General features: G+C 38.1%; 1 protein-coding gene across 4 annotated transcripts in view; it reads left to right on the top strand.

Annotated features, from left to right (window-relative positions):
- MBTD1 (mbt domain containing 1) overlaps positions 1 to 17,198 on the top strand; it is a 67,375-nt gene that overhangs the window by 17,250 nt on the left and 32,927 nt on the right. For 2 of the 4 annotated variants that reach the window (XM_040245751.1, XM_040245749.1), the window contains exons 3-6: positions 10,513 to 10,714; positions 14,267 to 14,400; positions 15,966 to 16,080; positions 16,910 to 16,992. In XM_040245751.1, the coding sequence (XP_040101685.1) occupies positions 10,561 to 10,714; positions 14,267 to 14,400; positions 15,966 to 16,080; positions 16,910 to 16,992 (486 nt within the window). In that variant the 5' untranslated portion in view covers positions 10,513 to 10,560. Of the gene's footprint in view, positions 1 to 10,512; positions 10,715 to 14,266; positions 14,407 to 15,965; positions 16,081 to 16,906; positions 16,993 to 17,198 lie in introns of all 4 variants that reach the window. The other 2 variants (XM_040245750.1, XM_040245748.1) reach the window with 2 other exon arrangements.

The raw sequence follows: 17,198 nt of genomic DNA, 5'->3' as shown, positions 1-17,198 counted from the left end.
CCCTGTAGGGATGGAAAATGTAAGTGTGAACTCATAATTTTCTAAAATACATTGTATAAATATAAGACAAATGTCACATTTTTGTGTGCATATTTATTCCAACTCATGTGCTGAAAGGCTCCAGAATCAAATAAATACCCTAGTAGCAATGAGCACATGGACCACCTAGGTCTTTATTTCTAACATTCCCAATAAAAAAAAAAACCAAAGCTCTTTGGAGAAATGGTTGATTCCAGATTTGAGACAGAAAGTGAGTATAAGATAAACCTTGACTGTCTTGTGATACCAGAAAGTAAAGAAATGCTCAAAAATGATAGGGCCATGTCAGAATGACACAGGAGTCTGCCTGAATGGGTTCCAGCTGGCCGAATCTGGCATGGTTTGAACCCCCAAATAGCAAAGGACAATATAAACCACTGCAACATAGGAATCCAGAAGTTAAAAGCCATAGGAGAGGAAAGAGGGCTCTTTTTTACAGAAGAATACCAACTGATAGATATGAAAGGATTTCTGGGATTGGAAAATCGTAGTAAAAGATGAGGCAAAAGTCACTGAATGCTAAATCTGGAGTGACATTTCGACGAGCAGTTTATTCATATGGTCTTGAAGTGTCCTCTATAGTAGTTGTTTAATTGCTCAGTCGTGGGTCCAACTCTTTGCAACCCCATGAACTGTAGCCCACCAGGCTTTTCTGTCCATGAGATTTTCCAGGCCAGATTTCTGGAGTGGGTTTCCATTTTCTCCTCCAAGGGATCTTCCTGACCCAGGGATCGAACCCATGTCTCTCTGCCTCCTGCATCGAAGGCAGATTCTTTACTGCTGAGCCACAGGGGAAGCCCCATATTCCTATAGCCTGCCTAGTTAAATAAGAAAAACAGTAAGACTTTAGTGAAGAACCAGACGGCAACTAGACCAAGTCTTCAAACTTATCATCACCAGTAAGGGGCAGATGGACACCATGTAATCTGGATTTGCTTCCCTGAGAAAAGTATCATCAGTTATGTAGTATTTCAACTGGGAATATACAGTCTGAACTTAATGTTGCTGCTGCTGCTAAGTCACGTCAGTCGTGTCCGACTCTGTGCAACCCCATAGACGGCAGCTCACCAGGCTCCCCCATCCCTGGGATTCTCCAGGCAAGAGTACTGGAGTGGCTTGCCATTGCCTTCTCTGGAATCTAATGATGAGAAAACCTCAAATCCAAAAAGAAGGAATTTTTATCTTAGTAAAGGAGAGGAAATCTGTGTGAAAGAATTCCAAATAATTTGTGTAGATAGTCCACTGTTATGGAGGGGGTGCTTAATTCCCAACTCCTTAAGCATAGACTTCCAATGGTTCCTTCCAAAGAGTGAAATATGGAGGAGGGGAGAGAGTAATTTTAGAGTAGAGAAAACTGACATAATTCTCAGGCAAGTAATCAAGGTCAGCATCAACAGGGATAAACTATGTTGAAGGATGTATCCTTGATGTAACAAAGGACACTTGACATCTGTGATCTTCCCAAAAGTATAAACCCAGTCTAATCATAAGAACATTGTACAGGAGGCAGTGATCAAGACCATCCCCAAGAAAAAGAAATACAAAATGGTTGCCTGAGGAGGCCTTACAAATAGCTGAGAAAAGAAGAGAAGCTAAAGGCAAAGGAGAAAAGGAAAGAGGTACCCTTTGAATGCAGAGTTCCAAAGAATAGCAAGGAGAGAGAAGGAAGGCTTCCTCAGTGGTCAGTGCAAAGAAATAGAGGAAAATAATAGAATGGGAAAGACTGGAGATCTCTTCTAGAAAATTAGAGATACCAAGGGAACATTTCATGAAAAGAGGACACAATAAAGGACAGGAATGGTATGGGCCTAACAGAAGCAGAAGATATTAAGAAGAGGGGGCAAGAATACACAGAACTATGCAAAAAAGATCTTCATGTCCCAGATAACCATAATGGTGTGATCACTCACCTAGAGCCAGGCATCTTGGAATGTGAAATCAAGTAGGCCTTAGGAAGCATCACTACAAACAAAGCTAGTGGACATGATGGAATTCCAGTTGAGCTATTTCAAATCCTAGAAGATGATGCTGTGAAAGTGCTGCATTCAATATGCCAGTGAGTTTGGAAAACTCAGCAGTGGCCACAGGATTGAAGAAGGTCAGTTTTTATTCCAATCCCAAAGAGAGGCAATGCCAAAGAACGTTCAAACTACTACACAATTGCACTAATCTCGAACGCTAGCAAAGTAAAGCTCAAAATTCTCCAAGCCATAGTTCAGCAGTAGGTGAACTGTGAACTTCCAGATGTTCAAGCTGGATTTAGAAAAAGCAGAACGAGAGATCAAATTGCTAACATCTGCTGGATCATGAAAAAAGCAGGAGAGTTCCAGAAAACATTTGTTTTATTGAGTATGCCAAAGCCTTTGACTGTGGATTGCAACAAACTGTGGAAAATTCTGAAAGAGTTGGGAATACCAGACCACTTGACCTGCCTCCTGAGAAATCATATTGCAGGTCAAGAAACAACAGTTAGAACTGGACATGGAACTACAGATTGGTTCCAAATCTGGAAAGGAGTACATCAACGCTGTATATTGTCATCCTGCTTATTTAACTTATATGCAGAGTACATCACGTGAAAACACAAGCTGGAATCAAGATTGCCGGGAGAAATATCAATAACCTCAGATATGCAAATGACACCACCCTTATGGCAGAAAGTGAAGAAAAACTAAAGAGCCTCTTGATGAAAGTGAAAGAGGAGCGTGAAAATGTTGGCTTAAAAGTCAGTATTCAGAAAACTAAGATCATGGCATCCGGTCTCATCACTTAATGGCAAGTAGATGGGGAAACAACGGAAACAGTGAGAGACTTAATTTTCTTGGACTTCAAAATCACTGCAGATTGTGACTGCAGCCATGAAATTTAAAAGACGCTTGATCCTCGGAAGAAGCTATGACCAACGTCTAGTCAAGACTGTGGTTTTTCCATTGGTCATGTATGGATGTGAGAGTTGGACTATAAAGAAGGCTGAGCGCCAAAGAATTGATGCTTTTCAACTGTGGTGTTGGAGAAGACTTGAGAGTCCCTTGGACTGCAAGGAGATCCAACTAGTTCATCCTAAAGGAAATCAGTCCTGAATATTCATTGGAAGGACTGATGCTGAAGCTGAAACTCCAGTACTTTGGCCACCTCATAGCAAAGAACTGACTCATTAGAAAAGACCCTGATGCTGACGAAAGATCAAAGGTGGGAGGAGAAGGGGACAACAGAGGTTGAGATGGTTGGATGGCATCACCAACTCGATGGACGTAGGTTTGAGTAAGCTCTGGGAGTTGTTGATGGACAGGGAAGCCTGGTGTGCTGCAGTCCATGGGGTTGCAAAGAGTCAGAAACAACTGAGCAGCTGAACTGAATAAATACATTTTGATATGTCCACACAATAATTCCATCTCGCTACTTTATGATAAAAATAAATGAATTACTGATACTCAGGGACAAATCTCATAATAATTATGCTGAGTGAAAAACCATAGGCCCCCCCAAAAAAAGCTGTATGATTTTATTTATATTTAAAACTTTGAAAAAACTAACGTACAGTGACAGAAAACAGATCAGTAAGCTACTTGGGGAGAAGGCAATGGCAACCCACGCCAGTACTCTTGCCTGGGAAATCCCATGGATGGAGGAGCTTTGTGGGCTACAGTTCATGGGGTTTTGAAGAGTCAGACACGACTGAGCAACTTCACTTTCACTTTTCACTTTCATGCACTTGAGGAAATGGCAGCCCACTCCAGTATTCTTGCCTGGAGAATCCCAGGGACAGAGGAGCCTGGTGGGCTGTGGTCAATGGGGTCGCACAGAGTTGGACACAACTGACGTGACTTAGCAGCAGCAGCAAACTACTTAGGGAATGGATGGGGCCAAGGGAGGGAAAGAATCTACAAAGCAGCATGAAGAAACTTATGGTGATTATGGACAGGTTCTGTATCTTGACTGTGGTGATAGTTTAATGAGTGCTGTATTTGTCAAAACTTGCCAAGACAATGATAAGAGGGATGTCCTTGGATTGACAGCTGTACAGGAGGTGTAGAAAGCAACCATACTATACTGGAGGATGGATGAAGGTGGCTCCAGGATAAAAATGAACCGTTGACAGTTGAAGGATTTAGAAAAAGGCAATAGATACTTTTAACAGTGATTAAATGAAAAAGGAATGAGACAACTGCTAACTCCAGGAAAAGTTATACCAAAATGGAACACAGAAAGTTTCCTGGTGGCCTAGTGGTTAGGATTCCAGGCTTTCACTGCTGTGGCCCAGGTTCCATCCAGTGACTGGGCTGAGGAGCAATAAATATAATCACGTAAACACTGGGCATATTCCCTTTGTGTTGCTTGGATGACATATTCTGTGTTTGCAGGGTCCATGGAAGAGATTAGAGAGTATATCTCTAGAACAGTAGTCCTTAAAGATGCTTTGGAAAGGGCTGTATACTGTATATTCCTCTTAAATTATTGTAATGTTCACAGTGTTTTAAGGGTTCTAAGAGGGCTTTGAAGTAAGGAAAATTTCCTAAATATGTTTGATCATAATCCTTTTTAAAAAAATGTTAACAGCCTTTAATTATTAAAACTAAAATGTTTGACTCTCTGAAATTTTAGGTTTATATTCTCTTAACAAGTTGAGTCAGAATAAGATACTCTCTATTGACACTAAAGGGTCAGTAAATATGTTAGCTGCTAACTAAGCTGACTATAAAGTGGACAACAAGCTTATATGAAAACTCTGGGTTGTAAAAGATAATCTCTGCATGGACTTAGGGTGTATGAATTTATTAGAATTTAGAATTCTAGCCAGTTTTTACTAAATGTATATTCCAGGCATTGTGAAAAATATTTCATAGTGTCTTTATGTTGCCCTCAGGAAAAAAACAATTAGTCAAACTTTTACTCTGGCCTTCAAGGGCTCTGGTAATCTGATTGTAGCATCCTCCTCACTAGGTACCAGCTACCCTGACCTTCCAATGCATCACATATATGCCAGCCCTAAAGCCTCTGTCTTGCCTTTTTCTTTGCCTAGAATATTCCAGCACCAGATATTCAGTTCAGTTTAGTTGCTCAATAGTGTCTGACTCTTTGTGACCTCGTGGGCTGCAGCACGCGAGGCCTCCCTATCCATCACCAACTCCCAGAGTTCACCCAACTCATGTCCACTGAATTGGTGATGCCATCCAGCCATCTCATCCTCTGTTGTCTCCTCCTCTGCCTGCCCTCAATCTTTCCCAGCCTTAGGGTCTTTTAAAATGAGTCAGCACTTCGCATCAGGTGGACAAAGTATTGGAGTTTCAGCTTCAACATCAGTCCTTCCAATGAACACCCAGGACTGATCTCCTTTAGGATTGACTGGTTGGATTTCCTTGCAGTCCAAGGGACTCTCAAAGAGTCTTCTCCAACACCGCAGTTCAAAAGCATCAGTTATTTGGCACTCAGCTTTCTTTACAATTCAACTCTCACATCCATACATGACTACTGGAAAAACTATAGCCTTGATTAAACGGACCTTTGTTGGCAAAGTAATGTCTCTGCTTTTTAATATGCTGTCTAGGTTGATCATAACTTTTCTTCCAAGGAGCAAGCATCTTTTTATTTCATGACTGCAGTCACCATCTGCAGTGATTTTGGAGCCCCCCAAAATAAAGGCTGTCACTGTTTCCCCATCTGTTTGCCATGAAGAGATAGGACCAGATGCCATGATCTTAGTTTTCTGAATGCTGAACTTTAAGCCAACTTTTTCACTCTCCTCTTTCATTCATCAAGAGGCTCTTTAGTTCTTCTTCACTTCAGTTCAGTTGCTCAGTCGTGTCTGACTCTTTGCGACCCCATGAATCGCAGCACGCCAGGCCTCCCTGTCCATCACCAACTCCTGGAATTTACTCAAACTCACATCCATCGAGTCGGTGATGCCTTCCAGCCATCTCATCCTCTGTCGTCCGCTTCTCCTCCTGCCCACAATCCCTCCCAGCATCAGGGTCTTTTCCAATGAGTCAACTCTTCACATGAGGTGGCCAAAGTATTGGAGTTTCAGCTTTAGCATTAGTCCTTCCAATGAACACCCAGGACTGATTTCCTTTAGGATGGACTGGTTGAATCTCCTTGCAGTCCAAGGGACTCTCAAGAGTCTTCTCCAGCACCACAGTTCAAAAGCATCAATTCTTCGGTGCTCAGCTTTCTTCACAGTCCAATTCTCACATCCATACATGACCAGTGGAAAAACCACAGCCTTGACTAGACAGACCTTTGTTGGCAAAGTAATGTCTCTGCTTTTTAATATGCTATCTACGGTTGGTCATAACTTTCCTTCCAAGGAGTAAGCATCTTAATTTCATGGCTACAGTCATCATCTGCAGTGATTTTGGAGCCCCAAAAAATTAAGCCTGACACTTTTTCCACTGTTTGCCCATCTGTTTGCCATGAAGTGATGGGACCACATGCCATGATCTTAGTTTTCTGAATGTTGAGCTTTAGGCCAACTTTTTCACTCTCCTCTTTCACTTTCATCAAGAGGCTCTTTAGTTCCTCTTCACTTTCTTCCATAATGGTGGTGTCATCTGCATATCTGAGGTTATTGATATTTTTCCTGGCAATCTTGATTCCAGTTTGTTCTTCCTCCAGCCCAGCGTTTCTCATGATGCACTCTGCATAGAAGTTAAATAAGGAGAGTGACAATATACAGCCTTGATGTACTCCTTTTCCTATTTGGAACCAGTCTGTTGTTCCATGTCCAGTTCTAACTGTTGCTTCCTGACCTGCATACAGATTTCTCAAGAGGCAAGTCAGGTGGTCTGGTATTCCCATCTCTTTCAGAATTTTCCAGAGTTTGTTGTGATCCACACAGTCAGAGGCTTTGGCATAGTCAATAAAGCAGATGTTTTTCTGGAACTCTCTTGCTTTTTCTATGATCCAGCAGATGTTGGCAATTTGATCTCTGGTTCCTCTGCCTTTTCTAAAACCAGCTTGAACATCTGGGAGTTAACACTTCACGTATTGCTGAAGCCTAGCTTGGAGAAGTTTGACCATTACTTTGCCAGTGTGTGAGGTGAGTGTAATTGTGCTGTAGTTTGAGTATTCTTTGGCATTGCCTTTCTTTGGAATTGGAATGAAAACTGACCTTTTCCAGTCCTGTGGCCGCTGCTGAGTTTTCCAAATTTGCTGGCATATTGAGTGCAGCCCTTTCACAGCATCATCTTCCAGGATTTGAAATAGCTCCACTGGAATTCCATCACCTCCACTAGCTTTGTTCATAGTGATCCTTCCGAAGGCCCATTTGACTTCGCATTCCAGGATGTCTGGTTCTAGGTGAGTGATCACACCATCGTGATTATCTGGGTCATGAAGATCTTTTTTGTACAGTTCTTCTGTGTATTCTTCCCTCCTCTTAATATCTTCTGCTTCTGCTAGGTTCATACCATTTCTGTCCTTTATTGACCCCATCTTTTCATGAAATGTTCCTTGGTATCTCTAATTTTCTAGAAGAGATCTCTAGTCTTTCCCATTCTATTATTTTTCTCTATTTCTTTCCACTAATAAGAGGAAGCTTTTCTTATCTCTTCTTGCTATTCCTTGGAACTCTGCATTCAAATGGATATGTCTTTCCTTTTCTCCTTTGCTTTTCACTTTTCTTCTTTTCACATCTATTTGTAAGGCCTACTCAGACAGCCATTTTGCTTTTTTGCATTTCTTTTCCATGGGGATGGTCTTGATCCCTGTCTCTTATACAATGTCATGAACCTCCGTTCATAGTTAATCAAGCGCTTTTGTTTTATCAGATCTAGTCTCTTAAATCTATTTGTCACTTCCACTGTATAATCACAAGGGATTTGATTTAGGTCATACCTGCATGGTCTAGTGGTTTTCCTCACTTTCATTGATTTAAGTCTGAATTTGGCAATAAGGAGTTCATGATCTGCGCTGCAGTCTGCTCCCAGTCTTGTTTTTGCTGACTGTATAGAGCTTCTCTATCTTTGACTGCAAAGAATATAATCAGTCTGATTTTGGTGTTGGCCATCTGGTGCTGTCCATGTGTAGAGTCTTGTGTTGTTGGAAGAGGGTGTTTGCTATGACCAGTGCATTCTCTTGGCAAAACTGTATTAGCCTTTGCCCTGCTTCATTTTGTACTCCAGGGTCAAATTTGCCTGTTACTTCAGGTGTTTCTTGACTTCCGACTTTTGCATTCCAGTCCCCTATAATGAAAAGGACATCCTTTTTGGATGTTAATTCTAAAGGTCTTGTAGGTCTTCATAGAACTGTGCAGCTTCAGCTTCTTCAACGTTACTGGTTGGGGCATAGACTTGGATTACCATGATATTGAATGGTTTGCCTTGGAAACAGAGATTATTCTGTCATTTTTGAGATTGCATCCAGGTACTGTATTTTGGACTCTGTTGTTGACAATGATGGCTACTCCATTTCTTCTAAGGGATTCCTTCCCACAGTAGTAGATGTAATGGTCATCTGAGTTAAATATTCAAGGTAGATATTCAAGTGGCTGCCTTTTTTGTGCTAAGGATCCTTCCTCAATCTCAGTTGACTGCCCTTGCCTTGTCCTGTTCACTTGCCTTGTATTATCACATGGCCTTGCTTGAATTTTTCCCACCTGTGGACTCCTCTGCTGTAAACTTTATGAGAACCATTGATCTCTCTTTAGCCTCTCTGAGAAACAAATGCTTGCAGAATGAACAAAAGAAAGAAACTCATCACTTGCCCAAGTTCATAGTTTGTAAATGGCAAAGCTGAATCTCAAACCTGAGTCTGTCAAAATTATGTTATTAATACATTACTTGCCCAAGTTCATAGTTTGTAAATGGCAAAGCTGAATCTCAAACCTGGGTCTGTCAAAATTATGTTATTAATACCACACTTTATATAAACAAGGATTATCCTATTTCCTACCAGCTTACCAGTATTACCAATATTGTTAAACTTTTCCTTTTGAATTGTCTTCAGAGTCTTATTTATTTTTTTGAAATCTTCTGGTCATAGCAGATTTTGATTCTTTGAAGATACATGTGATTTATAGAAATAACTAGATTTTCAGAACTGAATCTGCTGAATAATCAGGCTGGGGAAAAGCAATAGTGGGAGATTGGGAGAATAATTCTAAAGTGACTACAAACAGCTTTTCTTTTTTAAATTGGGTCTAAAAGAGAGTTCTGAAAGAAGAATAGTTTTTTTTTTAATGTGGCAATATTTGTAGAACATTTGTAGAGCCTCCCAAAGGGATGACTTCTTAAGATCGTATTCATTTGAGCATATAATATTTCCACTTTATGGACTGAAAAACTACTTCTTTTGCTTTCATAGTTACACATAATACAAATGGAAAATCAGTTCCCCTCCTCAGTGAAACTGTTTAATACAAGCATATCTGAAAATGATAGTTTATTTAGTAAAACTAAGAGATGCATTTCCATGGTTTTATCTTGTCAAGCTTTGGAAATAGATTCGAGCTTTGTTACTGGTCATGTTAAGACTTTAAACTAGCCAAGAAAGGAATCGTGCATAAAGTGTAAGATGATACCAAGAAACTTATAACTGAGCAAAGGAAGAAGATAGATACAAAACTCTAAAGATTTCTTGGTTGACAATTTTCACTCTGTTGTAACTCAATGTATGTTTAGTGATTCTTTGGTGGGTTTTGTTTTTGTTTTGGTTTTTTTTGTTTTTTTTTTTCATTTCAAATATTCCTTTTTATTTTTTTCTGTTTGTTATTTCCTGCTTTCTGTTAACTTTCTTATCACTGAACTTGAAGTTTTCGAATTGATTTTAGGAACAGTTGGAGTGGTGGTAGGTATTAGTTTTGGGATTTTTTGGTGGCTTGAGTGAGGGAATATTTGAAGGAACATATGAGTAGCAGTTGCTGAATGTGTTACATAGTATCTTTGTGCTTGTTATTTTTTAAAAGGGCATAGTGTTTAGCTGGAGATAATTGGGTTATGTCTAACTATGTTAAAGAAAAAAATGAAATAGTGTTACATATAGAAATGCTATCTTCTATAGTTTTTGAAATAGCTAATATCTAAAAATTGTCTCCCCAAAGTTTAAAATTTACAGTCTCTCCAGAACTCTTAGTGATTTTTAAAAGTATCTATGTATTTCCTGGATGCTCTAAATTATAATAAAAATAGAAAATTTTAGAGATAAAAGGCAAATTAAGAAACCATCTATTTGTTACGAGTGTTTCACTACAGTTTTAAAAAATCATCTGATCACATTTTTATAGAGAACTAATATATCTAGTTCATGGCAAAACTTAAGTTACAGCTTCTGACTCCCATTCACTGTTTGTTCCATCATTGTTATTCCTTTTAGCTAGCATGGTAGTTAATAGGTTTATGCCTCATGGAAATGAAGGGCTGCATTTTGACACATTTAGATTTTCATTTGGAAACCTCATTTATCGCAATTTGAGCTAAGGTCTTTTGGGTGGTATACATGAGTACTATATTGTAGTTATTGATTTCTTCTGCTTTGAAGACTGACCATTCTTCACGATCTGAAAGGAAAGGAAGAGACTCATTCGGGATGTTTGACGGCTATGATAGCTGCAGTGAGGACACAAGCAGCAGCTCCAGCTCTGAGGAGAGTGAAGAGGAGGCTGCTCCCTTACCTTCTAGTCTCCCGATCATCAAAAACAATGGCCAAGTGTACACGTACCCAGATGGTAAATCCGGCATGGGTGAGTAACAGCGTATACTTCAGCTCAGGCGAACTGCCTTCACCTTTTACATCCCTTTATATTTGAGCGTATGTTTTGATTCCATTTCTCCTGTCATTTCCCTTAAAATTTTTAAAGAACAATTAAGAAACAGAATCTGAAAGGTATAGTTCTAGATAAGATCACTGGATTTGTGTTAGATCTCTTTATTAACAAGTAGAAGAAAATGAAAACAAAAGGCTGTTGAGAAACTTAATGTAATTCGAAGTGTGTAGACTTCCAGAATTGAGAGAGACTTTCAAGGTAAGTCTCCCTTCAGTGATAATGTATCTCTAATTACCAGAATATTCTTTATATTGAACCAAAATTATCCTTACTCTGACTTTTGTCCTTTTTCCCTTCACACAAAAACATTTATAGTGTTTCTCTTGGGCATACCAAGTAAACCTAGTTGCTTCAAGCATTTCTCACAGCATCACAGTGTTTTAACTCATCAGTATCGCACTCACTTTCTTCTGGAGATACTTCAGATTGTGTGGTGGCAGGGTGGCAACCTGTCCTGACTTGCCTGAGACCCTCCTGGTTTTAGGATTATCCTGGAAAAGACCTCAGGCGAACAGTTGGTCACCCTGTGTGATTAGAGCAGAGGTTGTTCAACTTTTATCTCTTTTCTTCAAGACACTGTGTTTCCATTTAGGCTATTCCTAATTTGGTCATCTAATGTTGAATACAGTCTTCTGATTGTCATTTGCCGGTTTGACGATTATGCCTTATAGATCATATTCTAATATTTTGAGTAAAAGTTAAGCATTGAAGGGCCATTCATATATCAAAGAACTCAACTTCATTTATCAGGACCCAGTAGGTGTGGTCATCCAACCAGTTAATAGCTACCTAGATCTTTTCTACTTTAGCTTGAATTTCTCAATCCTTAATTGACAGAGCTACATGAGAGATTTTATCAAATGCATTAACTCTCAAATGCGTTAACTCCTATTAATGTATATCTTGCCATGGTTTAGTTATAACATACCAGTGTGGCAGTCTATCACAGGAGGGAGCTTTATATGTGCCGGATTCTGTTTTATTTTATTTTATTTTTTCGGATTCTGTTTTAAAGACACAGATAGGAATAATATAGAATAAAGTCCCTGGTGGAGCTTACATCCTAGTCATGGCAGTTCTAGTTTGACACATTCAGTTCTTGGCAAAGACGTACTATCCCCTTGGGGTTGCATTTTTTTTTTAACCTATGTGATCTGCAAACCTTTTAATCTGTTCTAGAATTTATACAACAGAAAATCATTCAGGTGAGATGAATGATTTTTCCCCCTTAGACCCCCTTTATCTCTCATCCTGTAGTACCTTACATTTTCCCATGATTTCTCATAATTTCTAAGTTCTGGTTAAACTGTAAGTCCCTCCAGTTGTAACTGTTTAGGTGGAGATTTAAACCCATTGAAGTAGTTGTTTACTATGTTATCTTTTCCCCCCAAACTTGATTGAGGAATAATTGACAAATACAGTTGTATATGTTTAAATGTATAAATGTTCATAAATGTGGTTTGATATTACATGTACCTAGTGGAATGATTACAAAGATCAAGATAATTATCACATCCATCACCTCACAAAGTTAACTTTTTATTTATTCAACTGTGCTGGTCTTAGTTGCGGCATGCAGACTCTTAATTCCCTGACCGGGGATCAAACCCAGGCTCCCTAGATTGTGAACGTGGAGTCTTAACCCTTGGACCACCAGGGAAGTCCCCAGAAGTTAATTCTGTGTGTGTGTGTGTGTGTGTGTGTGTGTGTGTGTCATGTGAGCACAAGATCTACTCAGCAAGTTTCAAGTGTATAATAAGTGGTAGTAGTAACTATAGTGACCATGCTGTATATTAGATCGTCACAATTCTTTCTTTTTATAACTTTGGCCTTCATCTCGCTGTTTCTCCCTCTTCTCAACCCTTGGCAACCACCATTCTATGAAATGGGCTTTTTTTTTTTTAATTGCATGTATGTGATACTATACACTGTTGTCTTTCTCATTTGGGCTTAGTTCACTTAGCATAATCCCCTCCAGTTTTGTCCTTGTTGTCAGAAACGACAAGATTTCCTTCTTTATATGGCTGAATAATACTCTATGATAATGAACAATACCTACTTACGTATGCATATGCATTTCCATATACATAAAAGTGTAACTTGTTTTTTATCCTCTCATTCATCAGGAGGCATCTAATACGTTTCGCTAACTTGGTTATTGTTAGCAGTGCTGCAGTGAATGTGGGAGGGCAGATATCTTTCTGATATACTGAGTTGCAGTCAACTAATTTTTGATAAGGGCAACAAGAACACTTGATAGGGAAAGCATAGTTTTTTTTTTAGTAAATGGCGTTGGGAAATTAGATATACACATGCAGAAGAAAAGCTGGACCTATCTTACACCACTCAGAAAAATTAACTTGAAGTGGAGTAAAAACTTAAATGTAAGACCTGAAACAATAAAATCCCTAGAAGAAAACGTAGGGGAAAAGCTTCTTGACTTAACTCTTGGCATTGATTTATTGGGTAAGACACTAGAAGCACAGCTAATAAAAGCTAAAATACACAGTGAGATTACAACAAATTAAAAAAGGTTCTGCTCAACAAAGGAAACAATATATTGAAAAGATAGCCTACAGGATGGGAGAAACTATTTGTAAACTATATATCTGATAAGGGGTTAATAACCAAAATACATGAAGAACTTGTACAACTCAATGGTGCAGAAAAAGCAAATAATACAATTTAAAAATGGGCAAACCACCTGAATAGATATTTTTTTCCAAGGAAGATCTACAGATGGCCAATAAATACATGAAAAGGTGCTCAACGTCACTAATCATCAGGAAAACGAAGATGAAAGCCACATTGAGATACCACCTCATACCTGTTAGGATGGCTGGTGTCAAAAAGACAAGAGATAACAAATGTTGAGGAGGATGTGGAGAAAAGAGAACTCATACACTGTTGGTGATACTGTAAACTGGTACAGCCATTGAAAACATTATGGTGATTCCTCAAAAATTTGAAAATAGAACTACTGTATAATTCAGCAGTCCCACAACTTGTATATCTTTTGAGATTCACGTTTTGTTACCCTTATGTTTCAATCTTCACAATATTTTAAAGACCTGTGCTGTGCTTTGCGTTAATCTTCAGTTGTACTGCAACTACTTTTCATCTTTTGTTTATAATCCTTTCAAACTTTAGAGCTTATAATGTCTGGCACAGGGTGAGCACTAAGGAAATGTTAGTTGAATCTAACTTACGTTTATGTATTTTGATCGTTTTTAAAGCCTTTTCAGACTTCATTGTCAGTCCTTCTGGAGCCTGTAGCCATGGCATCATTCTAGTCTTTCCCCTACCTTTTATTTAGATTTTTCTATCACATGTAACAGAAGAAATTTTCTATCTGCCTGAAGGAATGTTTTAAAAATTAAAACCTTCAGATAATTGGAGGAATTATTAAACTGTTAGATGAAAATCAGTTTTATGATCATAACGCCAGTGTTTTTATTTGTTAATTAGCTACCTGTGAAATGTGTGGAATGGTTGGTGTGCGAGATGCTTTTTACTCTAAAACAAAGCGTTTCTGCAGTGTTTCATGTTCAAGAAGTTACTCGTCAAACTCCAAGAAGGCAAGCATTTTGGCCAGACTTCAGGTAACGGTACAGAAACCTTCTTGTTCTTACATCTGTTATTTCTATGGCTTTCACCATTTGTCTGTCATTTGGCTGTGATTCACTACACTCCACCTTTACCTAACCGACCTGTTAGTACTTTTACCCCACATTTTTAAGAAATACGTGAGCCCTAGAGTTTGTCCATTCTATAAAATTTGAGCAGCTGTTATAAATAGAGAAGGCATACTATTCAAAATAAACTATGAATTGTTTGTGTCTTTTTTTCTAAATAAGTATAAATGTAATCAATATCTATATCTATATATCTATGTTGGAGAAGGAAATGGCAACCCACTCCAGTATTCTTGCCTAGAGAATCCCATGGACAGAGGAGCCTGGTGGGCTGCTGTCCATGGAGTCGCACGGAGTCAGACACGACTGAAGCAACTTAGCATGCATTGGAGAAGGGAATGGCAACCCACTCCAGTATTCTTGCCTGGAGAATCCCAGGGACAGAGGAGCCCGGTGGGCTGCCATCTATGGGGTCGCACAGAGTCGGACACGACTGAAGTGACTTAGCAGCATATATATATATATATATTTTTTTAAGCCATTCCCCCCCTGGTTTTCTTTGTAATTAGTATCAAGGTAGAAATTTTCAGTGTTGGGGGCAGGGAATGATTTACCCTTTGGTTTTATTTTTCCATTATCTTTGGTTTGTACTTTTGATTGCAACCCATTTGATACCTTGACCAAGGGTATTTGGTTAATCCAACTAACCTTTTTGGAAACAATCATAATACTAAAAGAAAATCATCTTTCTATGAATGTACATCAGCACCTACAAAATGACTGGAATGCCTACAAAATGACCATTTAAGTTATTACTATTGTAGCATATAAACAACTTTATAAAAGCATCACATAGCTGATTTTAGTAATATATTTTATTTGAATTATCACATTTGTCTTCATCTTATTGTAATAAGGTAGCACATAACACCAAAAGGATTATTTAAGTTCCCCAAATTAAGGAAATACATCACTTAGATGTATTTCTGTATTTCAGATAGACAGCCCCTAAAGATCCTGAGCAATGGTCTGTACCCAAATGGATGGCAGTTTGTCACACTGAATTTGGCCCATGATCATTTTGTCATTGATCTTTTGCATTAGTGCTAAAGGTATAAACCTCAGTCACTTGCTCTTTAAACATTGAATTATATTTTTCTTACATAAATAGCAATGCTTAGCAACCTGCATGAGTGAATAACCACTGGATTTATCTAGTACAAGATGGAATCAGTTATTCACCACAGCCTATATTTTAACATTTTATGGGATATAATTTTTTATTAATATATTAATTTGCATATTGCTATTTAAGTCTGTGCCAGCTGTGCTACCCATATTAGATATCTACATTGTAGCAGAACTCCAGAAAACATTTCTCATGTGAATTTTCTTGTATCTTTCCTCTGCTTTAATAATTTTCTAAACCCTCAATGTTTCCTTAAAATGAGTAGTATGCAGTCAAGTTAGTTTTCAGATTTCGGGTTGGGGAATGATAAAGAATCCTATTTACTTAACTCTTCTTGTTTTAGGGTAAGCCTCCAACAAAGAAAGCAAAAGTTCTTCAGAAACAACCTTTAGTTGCTAAACTAGCTGCATATGCTCAGTATCAAGCTACCTTACAAAATCAAGCAAAGACTAAATCAGGTAATATGGGTGAATGCAATAGAGGTAAAATACTTGGTACTAATTCATCTAGTTTTACTTAATAACATTTTAATTTTGGATCCTGTTAACTAAGCTATTTCTGTTCCCTATTTGCACATATGACACTAGGCTTCCTTGATTTCAGTGAATTGTCCTAGAAAAGTATAGTGTTCACAAGTTATGGTGCTTGTGACAGTCTCCTTAATAATACTCTTTTTTATTTGGTTTATTATTTATTTTTTATGGATTGATTCTCTAGCTGTGAACAGTGGGAAACGTTGTGATAAGGCAAAGAAATATGACATTTATTAGGCTTCAAAGGGATTGGGGAGAAGAGAGAGTAAAAAGAGAAGGAGATTGAGGAAAGGATATTTTTTAACAGAAAGATTCTTAACAGGAATGTAAAAGCAAGGCAGTAAGTAGGGAGAAAGACAGTAAGGAGCCATAGTGAAAATATTAGGTGGTAGATACTGGAGAGAAATTTCAGTGAAGTGTGCAGTTAGAGCTGCATGGGAATAAAACACAGGAGCAGTCAGAACAGTGTTTGTTATCCTGAACATATCTTCTTTCAGTTGTTCTTTGTTTTTTATAATTGGAGAGCTCTTGCCTCACTTCCCAAGGAGCATACCTTGTGTGTAGAAAAGTTAAAACTATTTGTTTGCAAATATGATATATGCTAAAGTTCATGTTTATTTACAGAAGTTTTATCTTTATAGGAAAAAACTTAGAGGTGATAAATTTGTGTCACTTCACATTATAAAGTAATAACCTTCTTACAAATAAACAATCTGAGAACTCCAATATATCTAAACTTATTTTATTTCAGCAGCAGTCTCCACAGAAGGTTTCAACTGGGGTAACTACATCAATAGCAATAGCTTTATAGCAGCTCCAGTTACCTGCTTTAAACATGTGAGTATGGAATTTTCTGTTTGTATTGAAATGCTTAGTCATCGTTTAAATCTGAAGGCACAGTAGCATTTTTTAAACATCTTATCCTTAGAATGTCTTTATTTTATACATCATAATGGAAATGTTTCTTTTTTATTAATTATTGTACTTAACTAATAGTTACATAACCTTAAGTTTTATAAATAAAGGTTTCCTTTAAAGACATT

The sequence above is a fragment of the Oryx dammah genome, unplaced genomic scaffold, assembly GCF_014754425.2.
Source record: "Oryx dammah isolate SB20612 unplaced genomic scaffold, SCBI_Odam_1.1 HiC_scaffold_8, whole genome shotgun sequence".
Lineage (NCBI taxonomy): Eukaryota > Metazoa > Chordata > Mammalia > Artiodactyla > Bovidae > Oryx > Oryx dammah.
Note: the sequence above shows the minus strand (reverse complement) of the source record. Positions and strands in the feature narration are given on the sequence as shown.